The sequence below is a fragment of the Perognathus longimembris genome, chromosome 12, assembly GCF_023159225.1.
Source record: "Perognathus longimembris pacificus isolate PPM17 chromosome 12, ASM2315922v1, whole genome shotgun sequence".
In the NCBI taxonomy this organism is placed as follows: domain Eukaryota; kingdom Metazoa; phylum Chordata; class Mammalia; order Rodentia; family Heteromyidae; genus Perognathus; species Perognathus longimembris.
The window spans coordinates 34,975,992-34,997,424 of record NC_063172.1 but is presented as its reverse complement, the minus strand read 5'-3'; the positions used below and the strand labels follow the sequence as shown (position 1 = coordinate 34,997,424).

Sequence of the window (21,433 nt, the reverse complement as noted above, 5' to 3'; positions counted from 1 at the left end):
AAGAATGATCCCATGGCATCCTTTTGAGGTTTTGCTAGGTTGGATGATAACTGTTCATAGAAAAAAAAAAAGCAGCAGGAGACTAAGCAAATGGTAAGACACTTGGACATTGAGTGTCTTCATCAGAATACTCTTCATTTTTTGGCAAAGAGAGCAGGAATATATCCCCCCAGAAGGACACTGTGTCACCAATAAAGCCCAAGCTCACAGCAAATTCTAACAGCTACCAGTGGTTTACAAAAGAATCATAGCATCAAAGGCTATGAGACACAAAGCCTCAATCCAACAATTAATGCCTGGACCCTACTTTCTTCCCCCAAAGGAAGCTGCATTGTCAATTTCTTGTGTTGTACTTCCCCAACTAGGATTTATATGCAATTTTTTCATATAAATATAGCATAGAACACACATTCTTCCACTCCTTGCCTTTGTCACTTAACACTTTATCTCAGGAATGATTCTGTATCAACACAAATGAATTACTCTCATTCATTAAAAATAGATTGTTTATGCTAAAGTTCTTTTTGCCTGTCTATGATTAATTTTTGGTAGAGTTGATGACAACAGAGGGGAATGAGTCCTTAAAATTTCCACTCTGACAGATTTTATAACAAAACCACAAACCTCAAACTTGATTACAAGTTCTAAACTAAAAATGAATTGCCAGCATGCTTTCAAACTAAGTGACACTACACCACAAAAAAGACAACTTAAAATGATATAATTTAGAAGAAATATACCCTAAACTTCCTCACACAGGTAGATTTTATCATTGACTCTTAAATCATTCACTAAAAATCTCTTAAGTGAAGTTAAGTAACAATGAACAAGTCAGTAATGAGAATGTAGTATTTAATACTGCCCTTTAGCATATGGGATTCCTTTACTTTTCTATACTGAGGCTTCTGTTTTAAAACAAAATTTATGGTCTTAAACGTATGATAATCTTTTGATTACCATGTGTTGATTGTACAACATATAAAGACAATTTTCTATTAGATAGATAGAGAGATAGAAAGATAGATAAATAGATAGATAGATAGATAGATAGATAGATAGATAGATAGATAGATAGATAGAACCAGTATTAGAGCTTTATTTCAGGTCCAGGGCATTCTTTTTGCTCAAGGCTTGTGCTTTATCCCCAAGATTAGGGGCTCAAGGACTTTTCTATCTGGGGTGGTTTCAAATAGTGGTTCTCAGGTCTTATCCTCCTGAGTAGCTATGATTACAGGTGTAAGCCATTGGTGTCCAATATTTTGATGACATTTTATTTTTTTCACTTAAAGATTTTAAAAGGCTGTTACATAAACATGCAACTGTTCTACAGACAATGCAATTAGCCTGTTGAAAGAGTGATCTAGATTCAAAGAACCCTTAAAATAACTACTACACCCAGCCCCTACATCCAGTGGAGCCCAGCTTTCTAAGGGTTGCCTCTTTCATCAACTGCTCCATAACTACTTAATCTATCCCCTCTACCTCCTTTCCTCTATATAATGCTAAAATGTCTAAAATATATGAAATGCATTAATCAGAGACTGCTTTGGTCAAATGGGAAGATAGGGATCCAGAACCCCACCTATCTAACCATCCCTTGTTCTTCCCCAATCAGAAAGCATCTGCTAAAAGGAAATTCAAAATGGTTTGAAATCCAAATGAGGAGCCAAAACACACAAGAGAATAAAGTCCCAAAGAAGTCAATCATACATCACCAACGGAACAACCTCTTTGAAGAACATCTACCACTAGATAGCCCAATTACATCCCTTAAACATAGGTTGGACCACAAGAAAACCTCTGAGGTTGGGGTATAAAAACAGACTGAGAGATTCCTCTGGGGAGGCTGAGAGTCAATGAGCCAGCAGTAAGACAAGCCCTTAAACAAACACCCTAAGTGATTTCAAAGTTCTGGCGGGCTAAGTGCACTTGACACTTAATATGGCTGTTAAGTTCTTCCCCCTCTCTAAACCACCCTTCTATCCAAGCATTCATCATTTTTTTTTCACTTTACAATGCCTCTTGCATCTGGCTCTTCCTCCTCGTTCTTCTAATCCCCTGTTCATCCCTCTGCAGTATGGCAACAAGTTTCTTGACTTCCCTGGTCTACAGGACCTCACCCAACATCCAGTCCCTCTGGCCAATTGCAACTGCACCAACTTTTCAGGAACACAATTTCCCTGGTTTCTCCTGGGCCAAGAGATATATACATACGTGTATGTGTGTGTGTGTGTGTGTGTGTGTGTGTGTGTGTGTATTACTTTAGTTTTGTTAAGATTTGCTTTACAATGGTATCTGTTGTTCAAAAAAAAATCAGCCAGAAAATCTATTTTTTAAAAGAAAAGAAAAGAAAAAGGAATGTATTACAAAATCAGAACTGCTCTGGCATTTGAGTAGAAACTGCATGGATGAAAAGAGGTGTCCATAACCTAGGCACTTGCTTCCCAACCCTGAAGTCTTTCAGGAGACACAGTTTAGGATGTCTGGTTAATTCGAAAGATGAAGCTTAAAGTCTTGATATGCAAGACATTTATAATTTTTCTGCTCTTATATCCTACTCATCACCCAAGGGTTTTTTCCCCTTTTCTTTCTGCAGCCATGCTTATTAATATATTCTCTCTCCCCACCCCTCAACATCTACATGCCTCCTAACTTAGTGCAATTCCATTATAATACCTTTGTCTTGGTAAATCCTGTTTCCAGACAAGCTTATGGTCCAATTCATTCCTAAAAATCCCATTTATTGTACCACTTGGTAAGAAACAGGAGCTACTCATTGTAGCTATTCAATTTTTCCTGAAATTAAGTGGAAACTTAGCCTGGTACCTGCCTTGTGCCTGTGTCTTGTACTCTGCCTTACACATAGTCGATATATATTAAATATTTTTCCATTTAACTCAGATTTACTTGTGGAAATACATATTTTGGTTTTCTTTTGGATACTCTATAAGGGGTCTTTTCCAGTACTTCAAATATAGTATACAGCTTTCTTTGTTTTTTATGAAAAGTCATATTACATTGAAATTATATTGTACACTGTATGGCTCTGTATTTCTCTTTCCCTCTGATATTTTCTACCTGCTCCCTCTAGCCAACTACAGCTTAACTTGGACATGTCAACGGAGGCTGATCATATTTCCTTTCCCTGCATTGACCCATCTACTCTTATCCAAATAAACGGATGAGAATTCATTGTCCACATTTGTTTCTCGTCCGAAGTCAAATGTGAATCCCCTTTCCTAATAAATCTAGATAAAGATGAGAATAAAAATGAGTGACAGGTGGGCAAAGGAACTGGCTAGTAAAGCACAATACCTGTCTAACACATGATGAAAGTTTCAGAACCCAACAGTCACTTAAAAAAAAAAAATCCTTTCACAGGGAAGAAGGATTACTATGTCAGTCTGACAAACACCACAGTTCCAGTCCTAATATCATCTGCTGTTCTTCCCAGCTGTGTTTGCTCATCACTGTGTACATAACATATGCATAGACTCTGAAAATAAACTAGCAGTCTTTCATGACCTGTCTTACAGCTCACATCTTCCTCTGTCTTAAGGTTAGGGAAAGGATTATTGTATTTCTAGTTTTAACCAGACTAACCAACTTCCTAAGTCTGTGCACAAATTTTATCACCGTGCTTACAACCACTGGGGGTGACTTCCCAATTTCTAATATTCTGCTTGCCAAATCAAATAAAAATAAATTTGAAATGTTATCTGTAGACTACTGTGCTATTTCCCTGGCATCATAGTCTATGCAGATCCTTTTAGGTACCATTATCTGTCTGCTCTTCTAATATCCTTAGGCTCTGATCTCCTGAGTGTTACTAGGTGAATTATCCACAAAAAATGTTAGCAGAAGAGTACTCCAAACACTCCTTATAATAACATCTCACAGCTAGTTCCCATGCCTAGTGCCTGATTATCATATTGCCTGGCCACATGTAGCTCATCACTGCTCTGGCACAGTTTCCACTGATATTATTAGTGTATACCAATCTATTCAGCTAATGTGACAAACTCCCATCACATCTCTTAGGAGTATTTTCTCCATATTTCTCCATGCAGCCCAGCAGATTCAAGCACCAACTATGAATATACTGTATACATACTTTTAACTTTTCCTTTGTGGCAAAGAATTTCAATTTTGCTTCACACTGAACTATGAATAACAACACACAAAAATTTCCACAGCCTAAGAAGCAATAGTGATTCCTGTCCTTTCCATTTCTAATAACAGACAAAAAATGCTTTACTTCTAAATCTTGTCAATTAAAGATGTCCCTGCTCAAAACATCTTGGATGATAAAAGTGAAGTGCTCACCTTGATCAAACCAGAGAATGGAATAGCTCGTAAGTTCCAAAGAAACCTAGTCTTGCTTTATTGTTAATGATTTCATAAATTAAGATAAAACTTTAATAATGTCCATATTTCAATCTCCTATAGCAATTTTACAACCTGAAACAAAGCACCAACTCAATGTTCCATTAGAAATTAAATTGAAAGTGTTTCAGAAGCAGCAAATACATTTTTTCTTCAAGCAAAACAAAAGTAAAGCAAAGTGACAACTGTTCAATCTTCCTTGACTGAATACCTAAGTTTGAGTTGGATGACAATGTGCCCTGTTCATTTAAATAAGCTGTTACCAACTTCTTTCCACAGATGATTTAAAGAGGTCAATTTTTAAATTTCCTCAGTGACTCCGGTTCAAACTTTGACACAGAGTATAGTGAATGAGTGCTCATCACAACCAATTTCCATCTACTGTAGCCTAATTTCTACAGCTACTACCCAGCTCATCATATTGTCCAGTAACAGTGGGGAATTTTTTTTTCCTTGAACAAAACCTCAGTCCGTTAGCTCCTCTTCCTTGAATAAGCAGATTAATTTCTTCATCATTCACCTCTGAAGAAGGCACAGTAGCAACAGAAATTTCATCAATCACCTAAGATGTAGAGTGGATATGGAAGATTGGCTCCCTCTTCTTAATAGGAAGACAGTAAATGTCCTGCGCTGGTCTGTTTCTCCAGCCATGTGAAGACATTATGCCCTCAAGTCCAAAAATGAAATTATAAGTAATGGATTATTGTTCACACACCTCCCCATGCCAAATGCCCTAAGGTCTCTACTCTCAGTGTCATACATAGATTAGCACATAGGCGATACCCTCATCTTGCTCCTGTGGAATTCATGTGAGGAATAGGAATATCTCAGGCCACTCAGAAAGTCAAGGGCTGAATTGAAAAGTGATCCCTTTTGCCTCTTAGTCTGGGGCCAGCACACTCACATCAAGTCTTTCTTTTTATAACTCAGAGAACATTTTACACTAACCAGTTAAAAATTCTCTAGATGAAAAAATGGTGCACAATCTCCCTCCTATCATAAAAGCTTCCCAGAAAATTGAATCTGTCTGAGGGATCCTGAGATCAAGATATAAAGTGACCCATTGGGGTGGCATGAGTCTAGGGACATTTGGGTAAAAATGGCTTCCAGAGTGGGTTGAATAGAGGGAAGCAACTGACTCCTCCTAGGCTCTGGGAAGTATAGGACTGACACATTCTGACAAGGGAAGAGACACTTGGATTTGAAGGTATGGAGCAATAAAAACTGACACTCACTTGGGAGTTGCCAAGAATATGTCAGCTAGGACTCAACTCTGATTCATAGGTGGGAGGAGAAAAAGGGTTGAGTTAAACTGGGGATTCATAGGTCATGATAGCTGAGGAAACGAGTAAGCCTGGTTCTAATGATTATGGTCCTAATTATTACAACCAAGAAACAAAGCAGGTGATTAATTTGGGGAATATCAACAGAACATCCATTTTATAAATAGGGGCAAAAGTTGAAGCCAGAAGAACTATGGCCTGCCTTAGAACATGCAGTTTCATGAAGGACATGAAGGACAAAGTCAAATACTGGTCAACCATTAATTAAGACTAGCTCATAGTAGGTTTCTAATATTTATCAATTCCTCTCTTTTCTCCCTGGACCAACAACTACATGGCAGTCCTTGAAAGCCCAGAGTACACTCTGAAGTGGTCTGCCCCAGGTGTTAAAAGATTAATGAAGCCAGTCAATCACATTCCCCAAGGCACTTTAGAGGTGCTTAGATTGTTGGAGAGACAATGGAAAAACTTTACATTGGTGCCCTTTGTATTTCTCTGCCACAAGATGTATACTTTAAAGTCTCCTGTTCACCCAAATACTGATTTGCCTTAGAGACTGATCGATTCAAAACCTACAAAAACAAATGACTGCTTTCATCCTTCATGAGTTACATTACACAGAAAATTCACAGTTGGAATTTTGAAGTTGGTCTCTCTTAGGCACTGAAAATGTTAGTGGTTGTAAACAGCATAGATGGTTTTAATTTTTTTTTCTCAAACAAAAAGATCCCTGACCTTACAAATCAACCATAGTTTATCAGTGGTTTTTATGTTAATAGATCCTGGACATAGTTAAACATTTGGAAAAGTCCTAGGAAGCCCTCCTCTATTGTTCCATATAAAATGCTGTGGTTTCACTCAACCCATACTAAGTGATGGGATTATCTATGTGAATAGATTTACTAATACTGATAAGTCATTCAAGTCTTTTTTCTTAAGTGGCCAAATACCTGGTACTCTACCAAGAACTTTGCCCACGTGGTGCCTATCTCTGCTAAAGATGTGCAACCTAACATGCTTCATATGGACTGTTAATTGGAAATTACATTCTTTTAAGACATTGATATTTGACTGGCTGTACAAGTGATCACAATACACACATTTGATACCATATTTAATATGACATCTTACTTTGTTAAAATCAGTTCATGTGTCCCAGTGTCTCCCTTTCCCTTGATCCATTTTTGAGATCTCCTGGGTTTATCCATGAAGAATGTGTCTCATAATTCACATGTGAAGACACGGCCACATAGTTAATTGATCTAAAGCAGTGATCAGGTCTCACCCTGGACAAATTACTTTAGCCACAAGTCACCCTGAGTTCAATCAAGGATTGAATCAATATTGAGCCTTATTCAAATTTCATCAGTCTTCCTCTCTACCTTAATTTTCCATGCCCAGATTTCAGACATGCCCCCATTCACTCTCTCAGTACAGGATAAGGTATTATTTTATTGTGATCACTTGAAACATGTTAGAACTTTCTTTTTAATTAATACTGGATGATTTTAAAGAACATGTCATTCCTAGAAATGTCACTAGCTAAATGCATCCAATTTTTCTCTAATGTGGTGCTTTCCCTGTCCATAAAACTTATTTGATTAGCAGTACTATAGAAGCCAATGCTTTTGTATGCAGGCACTCAAGCATAATTTAATCATTTTATTTAAGCTTGAAAAAAATTATTCTGAAAGGCCTGTTAGGTAAAATATCCCTGATTAGTTTAAACTTACATTTGCAGGTATATTAAAGGTGAAATAAACCACAGAATGCTCAGTATGCAATGGGAAAGTGTTAACTTTGTTACAATGGTCCACAGTAAGTTAAAAATTACAGTATTAGAAAATGTAAGGAATAACTATCTCATTTTAAATAAATGTATTGAAGAAGGTGATTTCGATTTTGTATTGTATGCATCCCTTTTTACAGGACCAGGATTTTAACCTATGGAAACCTCTCTTATAGTCAAACAAGAGATGAGGCCTTAATTGCATAATACCATTTATCGGTTGAGGGTAAATGCTCCAACAAATGAAAATGCACATTAGGCAAGAGACTGTCAGAATAGAAAATTGTTTTTTGTCTTAGTTTTTTGTTTTTTTGTTTTTAAATAACCCACTCACATTAACAAAAGACTTCAGTAGCTTCCAAATTATAGGTTGTTATTTTTAGTGGAAGCAGTTCAATATTCATATTGGAGCAGATGTAGCAGTTTAACAAAACAGCTCTTCAAATCCTGCACAAATTGAAAACAGGAAAACTGATTGCATTTTCTCTTATCACTTTCCTTTTCTGAATTGACACTTTTGGCCTTCTGAAAATTTACACATGGCTTTCATCTCAACAGCACCTGCTGATCAAATAGAAACCTAACATTTTCATGAAAATGGTATAAAAGACTAGTTTTGTTTTAATGCTCTAAAGGGCATCAGTTGCCTGCTTGATAGCAACAATTGCTATGTACAAATCATATTCATAATAGTTTCTACATTTTTGTTCAACTTAAAAGTGTTAGGTCCTTTGGGCATTTTTTACGTTTACTTTTTGTGTGGTTTATATTTCTTTGACTCAATATTTTACTTAAGACTATGTAAAACATGTAACATGTTAGTATCTACTAAGCAAATAGTATTAACAAATAGTATTGTCATTTCCTTTGCTTGCAATAGACACAAGTTTATCTCTCTCTCTCTACACACACACACACACACACACACACACACACACACACACCTATATATATGCACATGAGCATAAGACATATGCCCTAATTCATTTAAAATTCCACCAGCCAAGAATACTGGAAACAAGAAGTCATACTCAAGTCCTGTTTTCTGAATAGACATTATACATATAGATTTAGCAGGTGCTTGGTTGTTCAATTACCCCAGAAAAGTTGGGAAGAATGGATGCAATCCAAACACAAGCTGGTCCCCTAAATGAAGTGACTAACCTATCATTGTGCAAACCTTCAGGAAGGCTAAAGGCAAGTCTTGAAAGTAGCCATTCAATGCAAAACATGCAAAATTGCCAGCTAGGTTGGCTCTTAGATTTTTAAATAAAAGTGCTCAACCTATCTATATGAAATATCCTATTCTGGATATATATTTTTTAAATGTGAGGATTCTAGAACTTCCTCTCTGTCAGGTACTTTAAAAAACAGTCTACCTTTTCTGGAGGATTCCAGTCTGTCCTTTCTTGTTCTGCCTGGGTGATAAGGTAACCGGAAGGCAGAAATGGCATATAGTAATATATGTGCTACTCTGACCAGTTGGTCTGTGAATTTCAGTGTTTCTTCATGCTCACTGAGGCAACAGCAAACCTGAAATGTCAATATGTTCAGTCAATGGAAGTGAAATAATGGGACTCTATTGTGTTACCCCATCGATCTGCTGCTGTCAACAAGGAAACATGCCCCTCTAGCTTTAAACAAATTTTAATTAGGCTTTTAGTTAGTGGATCTTATTTATCTACCTAGGAAACACCTATCCTGACAATAATGCAGGGGTAAAAGCAAACATTTGATCTACTTTTGTTAATTTTAAAAAACCTTCCTAAAGTTGATATAAATGTTTGACATATATTCACAAGCCAAGAAGACATTTTATTTTTAACACCTGACTTCAAGTATATATTTATATATACATACACATATATACATGTAAAGGTATATATATGTTAGATGTGTGTATATACATATCTAGTCATTTATACATATGCATTCATATATATATGCTCAAAAGAAAAATATAAGTACCTAACAGAAACATTTACCTAGGGTAAAGGTTTCTCTCTAGCCAGAGTTGAATCATAGTATACAAACAACTAATTCCACATCAATAGCAGGCTTCATTTGCTTTTGCTACTCATTCCAGGAACCTTAGCACCAGTATATCAGGCACTCAGAGCAAGTCACACAAAATCGAACATGAACGACCAATCCCACAAGTCTCAAACCTCTCCACTCAGTTGATCAATCCCAAATGAAACTCCCTTGAAATAAGGTAAAGTGCCTGGCACTCAGAAAGGCAGGAGGCAGGCCGTGAGTGAAGAGCAACTAAGACATTGTAAGTCCTTCAACATCGCACCTAAGTTCCACAGCCCTTTCTTCTTCTCCCACCAGAAGAGAGAAGGATTCACCTTAAAATTAAAATTAAAATGAACTAATCAAGTTGTTAAGTAGGTCCTTCCCCTTCCCCTCTCCATCTAAAGGCTTCACCGTCCAGTCAATAAATAATCTATTGTTCCCCCTTTATGGAGTCTCTTTAAACCTATTCAGACTGGCAAAACTAAACCCAATTAAAGATAAGGCCCTCCGGTAATCTCACCTCGGTGAGTCCTGTGTGGATGGCAGAGGTGATGGGAGATAGCGTCAAGGCCAGGGCTGATGCCTCCTTCTCACCCCGCACAACAAAAGGCAGATTTCTCTTTCTCCCTCTGCTAATCTTTAAATGTAAATTCTCTCCGCCAGCTAAGAGGAGCGACAGATAACACATTACATCTTCACTTCTCCTGCTCTTATCGACTTCTGAATCATTTGGAAAGGGAGAGAGAGGGAGCAAGCAGAGCCGCCTCCCCGCGCCCCCCTCGCTCGCGCCCCCTCCCTCCCTCTCTCCCTCCGCCCCGCGCTCCCCCCCCCCCCCTCCTGCACATATCCCCCCCACCCACCCACTCCCGGTTCACGGAGATTACCTTCTGGCAAAGGAGCGCGGGAGAGGCGGCCGCGGCCGAGGCGGCACCCAGACCGCGGCTTTGTATTCATTAAACACACATCGGAGCTTATCAGAAGTAAAAGGCTTGTCAGGATGGCACATTGTGTGTGAGTGAGTGTGTGAGCGCAGGAGGGAGAGGAGAGAAGCCAACGTGCATCAGGGTGATTACAATATCAGCAGGGCCCAGATGGAGGCAGGAAAATAAACAGAGGGTGCGTGTGAGACAGAGCGGGAGAGAGGGAGGAAAAGTGGGAGAGAGAGAGGGAGAGAGAGAGAGAGAGAGAGAGAGAGAGAGAGAGAGAGAGAGAGAGAGAGAGAGAGAGAGAGAGAGAGAGAGAGAGAGAGAGAGAGAGAGAGAGAGAGAGAGAGAGAAGACACAGGCTGGAGGGAAGAAACCAAAAGAGATAGCGGGGGCGGGGGCTAAGACTGCAGGGGTGGGGGCGAGGTGAGAGCTGGGGTAAAGGGGTGTTGTCTGCAACCCCCACAGATCCCAACTCCAAGTAAAAGGGAGGGAGGAATCCAGACCAGTAAAGACAACTGCTTCCCAGCTCCAGGGTTACACAGTCAATCTTTACAGAGGTCCGTCAAGGTCAGGTGGGGATCAAGAGCTCTCTTTTGGCAAAAGTATAAGCTTGAGACCTTAGCATCACACTTCCACCCAAATGGAAACAAGCAAAACAAGCCTGCTAAATCCATACTGTGGCCCTGCTGCCCACCAAACTGACCTCGAGCAGGAATTTTTGTCTTTTTCTCTGCTGAACCCCAGAACCCTAAATTCCATCACCTTCACCCCCTACACAAACACCTATACACATAGAAGAACAGGAAGATTTAAAAGAGGAGGTGGGGGGGAAGCCCCTAAGACTGTGCAGCCAGCATCTCTGTGATAAAGAGGACCACTTGTGATTGCTAGCTACAGGTGACTCTGAGACACCTGCTCCACCTCCAGAAATTGCGTTGGGGGAGGGGTCTCCTTATGTGTACATCTGAGAGTCTATTTTGGAGGTGGGAATTTGAAATCAAGGCAATCAATCTCAGCTTGAGCTGCCTCCCAGCTCTTTCACCCATCCAGAGCCCAGAGAATCAATCAGAGAACAAGCAGGGGCTAATTCTGGGCAGTCAGACTGGAGTTTATCCTCCACCCCAGCAGGTCAGGAGGGAGATACACCTGAGAAGTCCCTTGGGAACCTCGTTTTACTGTTAAATGTACCCATCAGACAATCTGAACATTTGATCAGATCCTTAATGGAGTACAGATAATGTGGCAAAAAAAAATAATCCTTTATTGGGGAAAGAGGGTACTTGGCTCTTGTATTTCCAGGCATTGAAGCCTGGTTAAAAAGTTCTCCCTCTCTGCAGCTTGTGCAGTGAGTTCAATAAACTCCATGATTTTTCATGGTGCACACTGTAGCTTCAGCTATTTTATGACCTGAGGTCATAAAATAGTTTGGGCCAGGGATTTGAGTAGAAAGGGACAAACATGAGGAGAGGGGAAATAGCATTAATGAGTGGGGGGGGGGGGCAAACATAGAAGATCAAGAAAAATGACAGTGACCTGTGAAAGAGACAAATTTTAAGAGGCCCTTTAGAAAATGATCAGGGGCATTGTTTAATCAAGCACTCCCCTCCAAATCACTAACCCTCAACAAGCTTTATGTATACTACACTTCCTCTCTCCCCTCAAGCTCCTACCCCAAGAAAAGAATCAAGGGAAATATGATAGGTACCACAAAGTGAAGAGAGAGCTAGGCAGAGTGGGGGGAAGGGCATGTGTGAAAAATCTTGTCATGCAATGAATGTCAGATAAAAAAGGGTCTGCTACAATCCTCCAGTAATCCAATAATGTGGAAAACCTCATGGTATCACTAAGACGAGAACAAGGTAATATTTCCCCATAAATCTTCAAAAAAGTGACCAGGTTCAATAGTTAGAGGAGGATGCAAGGATAGGAAGTAAGGCACTTGGCAGGCACTTGGCATTACAAAATCAAGTGAGCACTAAATGGGCGAAAATCTGTCATTTCTACACGTTTAAATTTAATAGCAGATTTCCAAAGTATCATTTTAGCTCTCATAAAAGGTCCCCTTTCACCTTTTCTCTCGCTCTTACAGAAAACTGTATTCAGAGTAACCAGAACCAACCACACATAGACTCTCCTTCCTGCAGTGTAGTTAGATCAGCTTGTGCACAAACTACATACTGCACCTAAGAAGCCAATGAAACTCTAAGAAGAAACACACACACACACACACACACACACACACAAGCAACCTACAAACACCTAAATACCTACTGATCTTTCCATTACAGACATGCTATTTTTTAATGTACTAGATATTTATATATGAAAATGTCATAAGACCCTTTTTTAAATTAACATATGCTAATTAAAAACAGAAAGATGCATTAGGACTGCTTTCAAACCAAGAATAGAATTACATTCTTTTATAAAAGGTATCCTAACACTAGGCATGAAGAAAGCTGCACAGAGCTAACCTTCCAATGGTTTATTTTGTAAAGAAACTGTACTTCTACCCCCTTGCTTGTTTTATAACTTGTGGCTTAGTTACAGAAAAGATCAGCCAGTTCTCCAATGGGCAGAATCCACAACTCTCTTCCAAAGCAAACACTATGCTTCAAAGCTTTCAATTTTAAAAAATGCAATACAATAACCAAGTATAGTCACAGAATATGTATATAACAGAAAATGGTGTGTTAATCACAGCTGTCTTAAAGTCTAGGCTAGAAAGCTGAAATCTTAATTTCAACTAGTTCTTTTCTTAATAATAGGTTACCTTCCTATAAAAGCAAGAAGTCCATCTGCCCCAGGCAGATAAGTTTTGAAGCATTAATTCAGATAAAAATCTAGCATTTTCTTTCTTTCTTTGAATATGTGAATTCTAGTGTACTATAATGTGAGAATTCCAACATATGACCATTATGCCATAATATCTCATTGCTCAGCTTGTCATTATTTCATTTGTAATTCTTATGTTAATTATGTTCATAATTACTATAAACAGATGTGGTAGACATTCATGTGACCTTTTATTGCAGAATGCATTCCTCACTCATTTTGCTTTAATTTCTCATGGACGTGAAGCTGAAATGCAGGGCGGGGGAAACATAAAGAGGTTTCTAATTTTCTAATGCTTTTTAATACATAAGTTAAAACAGAACTTACCTCTACTTCATCTGCATTTCAGAATATGAAAATATTCCCTATGTGTAAGATGCTTAGCAGAACATTTTAAAATTGCACACTGTACCTCATTGCTGCTCAGTAAATTGTAGCTATGGATGCCAACCAAGGTATCCATGTCTTAAGTTGTTCATTTTTTTTGTTGTTATTGTTTTTAAATCAAAGGTTAATGCAGCAGAATTGTGCTTTAAAACCAAGTGCCTACCAGCTACAGGGGGATTTATTCACTCACAACTCAACCATCATCTCCTTTACATAAAGCACATTTACAATAAAATCAGTATGGATTTCATTAGCTGAAAACCTGCTCGAATTTCATTTCTTTGGCCCTAATCTATAATTAGTGTGGACAGACAGGTGCAATCCCTTCTCTTCTACAGATGGCTACTGGAAATGGTGCAAAGTAGCTCCTTCTGTTTAAACAACACAGAGATAACCTGCTCTGTCTTATCTCTTACAATTACCTCCATTAAACTAAACTAATGTTTGCTTTAATAAAATGTCCAGTTCTTTAAACATTATTTAGGAACTCTTATATTAATGGCTGTTAAAAAAAAAGGCGAAGTTGGAAGGTGTGCCTTTAGATAATTATACACAGCTTATTCTAAATAAAGTATCTCCATGGATGAATGATACTCTGAGGTTCACGAAGGCTTTTAGTTGATTTCATATTTGTTACTTATTTTGCATAAAGAGGGCTACATATAATTTCTAAAGGGAATTCAGGTATCAAACAGAATTTAACAAGAAATATAATGGGGAAGCAACATTTTCCCCCTGAAATTTAGAAGTGGGAAAGGTTTACATATTTTTCATATAAAGTTGTTATTGAAGTATATAACTCTTAAAATCTACATTTTCCAACATCTACATTTTTTCCTGTGGATACTTATGCTCACCTAATTTTATGTACTTGTTTAACTTCTGACAGATGACCTTCTGCATTGATTAACTTCATTCATTTAAAGCACTTAATTTTTTAACTATGAAGTTAAATGCACTCTACATGTACATGGTTAAAAACAACTCCATTCCATAATAAATAACTTTTCAGAAAGCCAGAGTTCCCTTCTCTGTGCTTCTGCCATCATTAAAGTCTGTGGACCACTACAAGATGAATAAAGTGCCCATATAATGAAGAACCTTTAAATGCCTAAACAGCAACAAATAAATAGCCTCTCTAACTGAACTTACATAACTTACAGTAATAGACTCCAGCAAAATGCAAGGGACTCATTTTTTTCACATGCAAATCTTGCAGGTGCCAATTTTTTAGATTGCTTTGCTATGAAGGGCTGTGTTGCCTGCATAAAACCTCAGTAAAGAAGGCTGTGCATTCAGTGCCTGTCAGCTGATGTTCATATCAAAGAAGTGAGAAACAGGATTTGACAGTGAAGAATGTCCTAAACTGACAACAACTGACCAGCATTGCTCTTGGAAACATTTTTTTTCTCTTGATCCCTTTTCAATATTTTTTTTTATAAAAGGAGGGAAAGGGTTAGCTAAGCTTCTGTTTTACAATAAAATATGTTTGAATGCCACCTTACATTATGTACTTCTTTGAAATTTATAATGTGTCCTTTTATCTGAAGATATTTAGACTAGCACCTTCATGAGAAAATTTATTATCAATTCTAACACCAAGAGCAATATTTTTCCTGTTCTTCGGAAAGAAAAACTGACAGTATTAAAAATCAGACGTGTGTAGCTGAAACATGGTCCTACTATTTCTTGTAACTTGCAGTTTAATAGTGCAGTTTGTATGTACTACAAGTAGAATATTTATTAAGAGACTCATTTTAGAGGTCATTTTAAAATCAAATGACTAGCAGGTATTGGTGAGCCAAGGAGAATTAGTCTACAAAGTAAAGTATCTTTCCAAAGACTTCTAGCCTACTCTTGAGTTGTCCCAACATTAGAGGAAAAAATAAAGGGCTCTCTCTCATTATTTAGAAACTGAACATTAAAGAAACTACATACTAAAATCTTACACACAATATTTAGTCTTTCAAACAAAGTGACAACTATTATAACTGGTTTATAAATAAACTTTAAGTATTAATATACTTAAAGATAATCAAGTTAGTTTAATCTTACTCATTTTATATACTCAGATGAGCTTCATTTGGTTATTTTGATACACTTGTGTTTAGGAAGAGTAATGTAATAAAATATCAAATGGTGAATGCAGCACAAGAAAGGGTAGATTTCAAATTCTTAAAAAAAAAAAAAAAACCAGCCAGGATCAAACTAAGATTATCTGATTAACAATGAATAAGCAATTGTTAGAACTCTCTGAATTAAAAAAAGCAAACAGAAAATAAAATCATGTAACCCTGTTTCTGTTCTCTGATACTATAATCTTAAAATTATTCTGGACTTAAAATTATACTGGACTTTAAGGATAAACTGGGAGAACTCTCAATTTGTTTCAGTTCAGACATATCACAGCTAACATCAGTGCCCAAAATTATGACAGTTTAAGAAACAACGGTGTTTGTTGATTTCCTCTAAGGAATTGTGTGACAGGCAAGCTGTATACAACACAGTGCTCACATGGTCAAGTCAACCTCTGCCATAAACTAGAAGGAGGCCCCAACACTAACCGTTTATCTCAGGGAAGCTGCTCCATTTGTATTCTGGGGAGTGTGGACTCACTGGGCACTGACCCAGCTCCACTCCTCTTCTATGCAAAGGAGGGAAATGATAATAAAAGCCAGTGAGTGCACTTAAAAATGGTACAGATGTTTAAAAGGAGACTGGGGGGGGGGGGTGATCCTGTAAAACACATTTTAGTTCACACAGAAGGTAGAAAGAATGCTTTGGTCAGCAACCCGACCTTTATCAGGAGATAAATCAATTTGCAGCAGCTGTGGACAACCATTTATATACAGGCCCTGGGCAGATTAATTAAGGGAAGCGAAGTTAAAAATTCAAGAGGGCTCAGAGTTACATTAAGCACATGAAGTTGGTCTGGAGTGGCCTCTCCAACTCTCCTGGTCCTCATGTCCTTGCCCTGGCCTCTGTAGGCTTTGCATAATCTCTCTCTAGAACACGAGGAGTCCTGAAAGCATCCATCTGTACGTTTTTCCAGGCAGCAGCCAGGCTGGGCCAAGCTGGAATCAGTGGTGCTCAAACCTATGGGAGAGCTAAGCTCACAACATTTCTCCACTACCCTCTGCAAGATAGAAGGCAGTCGGGGTGGCTCAAATCTCAGGCCAAACCCTCCAAACTGAAAGGCCTTTTAGGGGGATGGTGGGGGGGAGGAGTCGGGAGGGGATTATTTTTAGTAACAGTCGTAGTTCGCATCCTACTTCCCGGAATCATAATACTCAAAACTTTTCCAAGGGTTGACCGCCCTTAAAAAAAAAAAAAAGTAAGAGGAAGAAGCAATTTTAGGAGGAAAAAATGGACTTAAGCGCCTTTTCCTGACATATCCATGTTAGTTAGGCACTCATGTGCCAGCGCCAGGTCTGTCCCGGCAGAAGATCTGGGTGTGCCAACCAGCCCTGTCCTTTTCAGGTTCGCCAAGAGGGCGAAGAGCAGCGGGGCGCCGGGGGGGGGGGCTCCTCTCCACGGGCCCCCAGGGACGTCCCCAGAGGAATTTCTGGGAAACGAAAGGATTTCTCTCAGCTGCCGCTCGGGTCTGAGCTTCCCGGGGCGGCAGCTACAGGGCACCAGGCTCACTCCCGGCTCAGGAAAAGCGGGCGCCGCCGAGTCGGGGCGGCAAACGGAACACCCAAGGAGGGCGCAGCGGGACTCGGGATGCGGGGAGATCCTATAGTAGCGGTGCTACCCAACTGTCCCGAGCTGCGATGCCCAGGACAACTGTTCGCAGTGGGAGATTTGTCCTGTCCTGCCTGCATGCCTGTCCTTCCACGAGCTTCCCATTCCAGCACCCCAAATCCCAGGAACTACTAGGAAATTTCTCAGGCGGGCTCACGGCGTCTGGGTGCCACCGAGCTGACCTCGACCCCAGTGGCAAGTTAAGAGCCTTGTTCTTGGGGGAGAAGGGGTGCTAAGCGTTCCATCATCCCAACCGGCCTTTCGCTTCCAGCCTATAACCACCCACCGATGCGGGCGCAGGACCACCTGCCTGCGGCACCGAGTGCACCTTCAGCGCTAGTTTTGTTGGGAAGGGAGGGGGAAAACATCCATCTTCTTGATCGCACATGCTGATCGTGGAAAGAAAAGAAAAATATTTTTAAAAGACAAGTGCAGAGAATCTAACGTAAAAAGAAATAAAAACTGCGTCCTTGTCTGATCCTGGAAGTTCAGTGTCATCGCAGGCTGGAGTACCCCTCGATGTTCCTCTTTTCCCCGGGTGCGCAGTCCTACTCTAGTGGAGTGGCAAGTTCTGCCCCAGAGCCTCCCGATCGAATAATCCAAACGAAGATGACGGTCATCGGAACAGTAATTAATAGTAACAGCCAAGACCCGGGTCCCACCCGCCCACCTTCCCAGCCGCCCGCCGAAGCAGCCCGCCCGCGGGCACTTACACTGCACAGGGCCGCCGGAAAGTCCCACCATCCGCCACGGGTTCCAAGCTGCAAATAAAACTTCCTGTCGTCTCACTCGGCCCGCGGGGCCGGGGGACGAGGGCGCGGCGCGATGTCCCTCGAGAGGCCAGAGTGTCCGCGGCCACAAACCCACGCGTGCTCACCCACAGGCTGCCGAGTCGCCCCACAGAGCGCCCGCGGCTAGTCCCGGCGCTGCACACAGCAAAGCTGCGATGCCAAAAAAAAAATAAAAAAATAAAAAATCGCCGGGTCGGTGGCGGGGGTTGTTGGGGGTGGGGGGTGGGAGGGAGACGCCAGCCAAGCAAGCACAGCCTCCACGCAGAGCCCAAGACTTGCGGAGCCTCCACTCCCCCTCCTCCCTTCTCCCTCCCTCCCGCCCTCCCTTCCTCCCTGCCTTCGCTTTTCTGTTGTTGCGGCGGTGGCAGACAAATGTGATGTGGGGCGCGGGGAATTGCCACTGTCACCGGCGGCGTCTGTGTCTGCCTCGCCCGCCCTCGCTCACTCTCGAGGAAGGAGAACGCATTTATCTGCAGGGCTGCCGGGCGTCCGCCGGGGAGCAGGAGCGCCGCGCGCTGGGTGCCCACAAGCGCCCGCACCAGGCCGGCTGCGCTGAGCGGCGCGGTGCTGCGGCGCGCGCCCGCGCCCAGGGGGCGCCGGGGCCGCTCGGGAGGGAGGCGGCGGCGCAGCCGCTACCAGGTGCAGGGGGGAGAGGGGTGGAGGGCCCGTGTCCGGGTGTGGAAGGCGGCGGTGTGTTTGGGGGGGTGAGGAGTGGAGGTGGGAGACATCTGTGTCTTGCGGGGGTCACGAAGGTCAAGTATATGTTAACAATGAGCAGGCCCAGTTCGCTGGGGTGTGCGGGCAGGCGGGTTTGCGAGCTGGCCAGCTCCTTCCTGGCCTCGCCCTCCCTGGGACTGGCTGGACTTGGGGCTGGCTTCCTAGTGATGCCCTTCCCAGGCCGCCTGCACTGGGCGGCCAGCGTGCCCTGCAGTAACCCAAGCCTACCACTTTCCCCAGGCCATCTGGAGCGCTCCTAGCTGCTTTGCCTGTGTCTCATCACTGGCTGGAGAGACAGCTCTGCTAGAAATCAAGCCACTCTCAGATCTCCTCTCTAATCCCCTTCTGTTAGCTGATTTCCAGACTGACTATTTGCTTTCGCATTAGATAATAGCCTTAGAGAAAACAATTATCATTTTCTCCCCCCCCCTTTGTTTGTCTACTTCTGCCATAGTATACCATTCAGAGGGACCGTTTCTATCCCTAGGCCTTGTTGGACGCCCTCCCCACCCCCGACATGAATATCCATACTTTTGAAGGGAGGGAGGGAATCCCAAAGGAAAAGATAGGGTGAAAGAATTCCAGATATTTCCAGAGTAAATAAATAATATCTTAGAGAAGAGAGCTGACAATTTGTTTGTATAGAGCAAAAGAAGAAAAAAGGAGAGGGCCTGAATGGCAATGGAAATATTAATATGTAGGTCAAATATGATCAGATAATGACTTGCAATGATAAGTAAAATGAAATCTTTTTAAATTATGGAATAGTGCCACGATTGCAAATGTTATTGTATTTAGTGGAACAATTTGAAATCCTGCTCAGAACCATGTTTTATCCAACTGGCCTAAATCAATGTGAAATGTCCTATGAGCATGTTTTAAAATCTCATCTTCACTAAGAGAAGAAAAAAAAATTCCTAAGAGAAAAATCAGTGTCAGCCTGATGCAGTAGGAACTGATGAGACATTTGTGGGGGTTTTTTTTTTTTTTTTTTGAGTGGTGTTTCAGATATTTAACAGTGAGTAAATTCCCTTCCCCCTACCCTTTTAAACCCAGCTGGAGCTCCCAATTCTGCCGTCTTTTCAGACTCTACTAAATTTTAGCAATTCATTTCCAGAAAACACTCATTGTACATTCTGCCCTCTCCTTGGGATATTTGTCTAATGAATTATAATGGATTAATGAATTGTAATGTTAAGCCTTGGTATTTGATATTATGATGTTCTTAATTTGAATCTCCAATTTGATAAGGTGTGCATTCTATAGTAATTTCTACATTAAGGGAATTGTTTTGCTCTACTTACAAATCTTAAAACTAATCTTAAAAATGTAAAATTTTGTATGCTCCACTACTATAACTCCTTTGTGTAGGAAATGGTTGAGATATCTTATGTATTCTTAAAAGAATTAAAAGCATGTTCATATTTAATTATTCTATGACCCCCATATTCTCTTCTGTTCCCCCAAATTGAAAATGAATAATTTGAATTAGACACGCATTCCTATTAAAAATTACTAAAATGGTGCCTAAATCAGGAAAGATTCTTGTGAAATAACACCAATCATGAAATCATACTTAAAAAATGAGAATTAAAGCAACCCAGCAATACTTTGTATGGTCTAAAAAGGGGAGGGGGTCATAAAGGTATACATTTCACTCCATATTTTTTCTTTTTACTGTAAATGGTGGCAATGTAAGTGTGAAATTATAATGGGAACTTTGAACTTCTAAATCAATAGAAATCAACTTTCAGAAAATAAAACTTTCCACATTCAGGCTTGATATTCACAATACCAAGACATATTTTATAAAGTTCTATAAATCTTGTAGTATTTATTCTTGCTAGTCATACTTCTAGAAATAGATTACTGTCTATTTATGCTTCTTGTAGTTTTCAAAAATGTTCTGAGTTTAATTTGGCTTTATATTAGAATATATCCTTACTTTTCTTAATCCTAATAACTGCAGCTGAAAAGCATGTATCCTTGAGTTTTGGGGGAAGCCTATCTCAATATAGTCTTAAATCTCACTTGCCACCCGCTTTCTGCTGGGTTTATCTATGTATTATTTCCCAACTCCTTTATATGGAACAGATAGTAACTATAAGAGCCAACTCAAGCATGAGATGACTCTTGAATTGCAAATCTAGGAAAATAAAACATTAAATGAACAGAGAGTAGCTCATTGCAGCTGTCTGGTGGGAGAATATGAAGTACCTGAAAATAGTACAGATCTATAAAATATCTCATTACCTTAGCCTTGGCATGGAATCTGTGTATGACATAACATTCTAAACACAATAAACCATTAATTGATACATTCCAGCCAATCCAAGGAGACAGGGAGAAATGAGTCTTCCTATCTGGAATCAGGTTTCCCTACCTTCTAGTTTGCCAAACAAAAAAGATGAGAATAAAAATTTTTTAAAGAAAGAATGCTTGGAAGCGTAGGTAGGCACCTATCCACCACAAAGGAACAATTCCATAAAAAAATACACAATAATGTGTTAAAATGCAAAAAGAAAATTCTTGATAGCAATTTTTTTCTTCTTACAC

At 40.2% G+C, this 21,433-nt stretch overlaps 1 protein-coding gene across 4 annotated transcripts in view; it reads right to left on the bottom strand.

Annotated features, from left to right (window-relative positions):
* The window catches only part of Runx1t1 (RUNX1 partner transcriptional co-repressor 1), a 140,690-nt gene extending 122,338 nt beyond the window's left edge, over positions 1-18,352 (bottom strand). For 2 of the 4 annotated variants that reach the window (XM_048359198.1, XM_048359200.1), the window contains exon 1: positions 18,083-18,352. Coding sequence is in view for 1 of the 4 variants with exons in the window: in XM_048359200.1 (XP_048215157.1) it covers positions 18,083-18,113 (31 nt within the window). In the remaining 3 variants the exon portion in view is untranslated. Of the gene's footprint in view, positions 1-10,361; positions 10,666-18,082 lie in introns of those variants that run through there. The other 2 variants (XM_048359199.1, XM_048359202.1) reach the window with 1 other exon arrangement.
* Between the last annotated feature and the right edge of the window lie 3,081 nt (positions 18,353-21,433).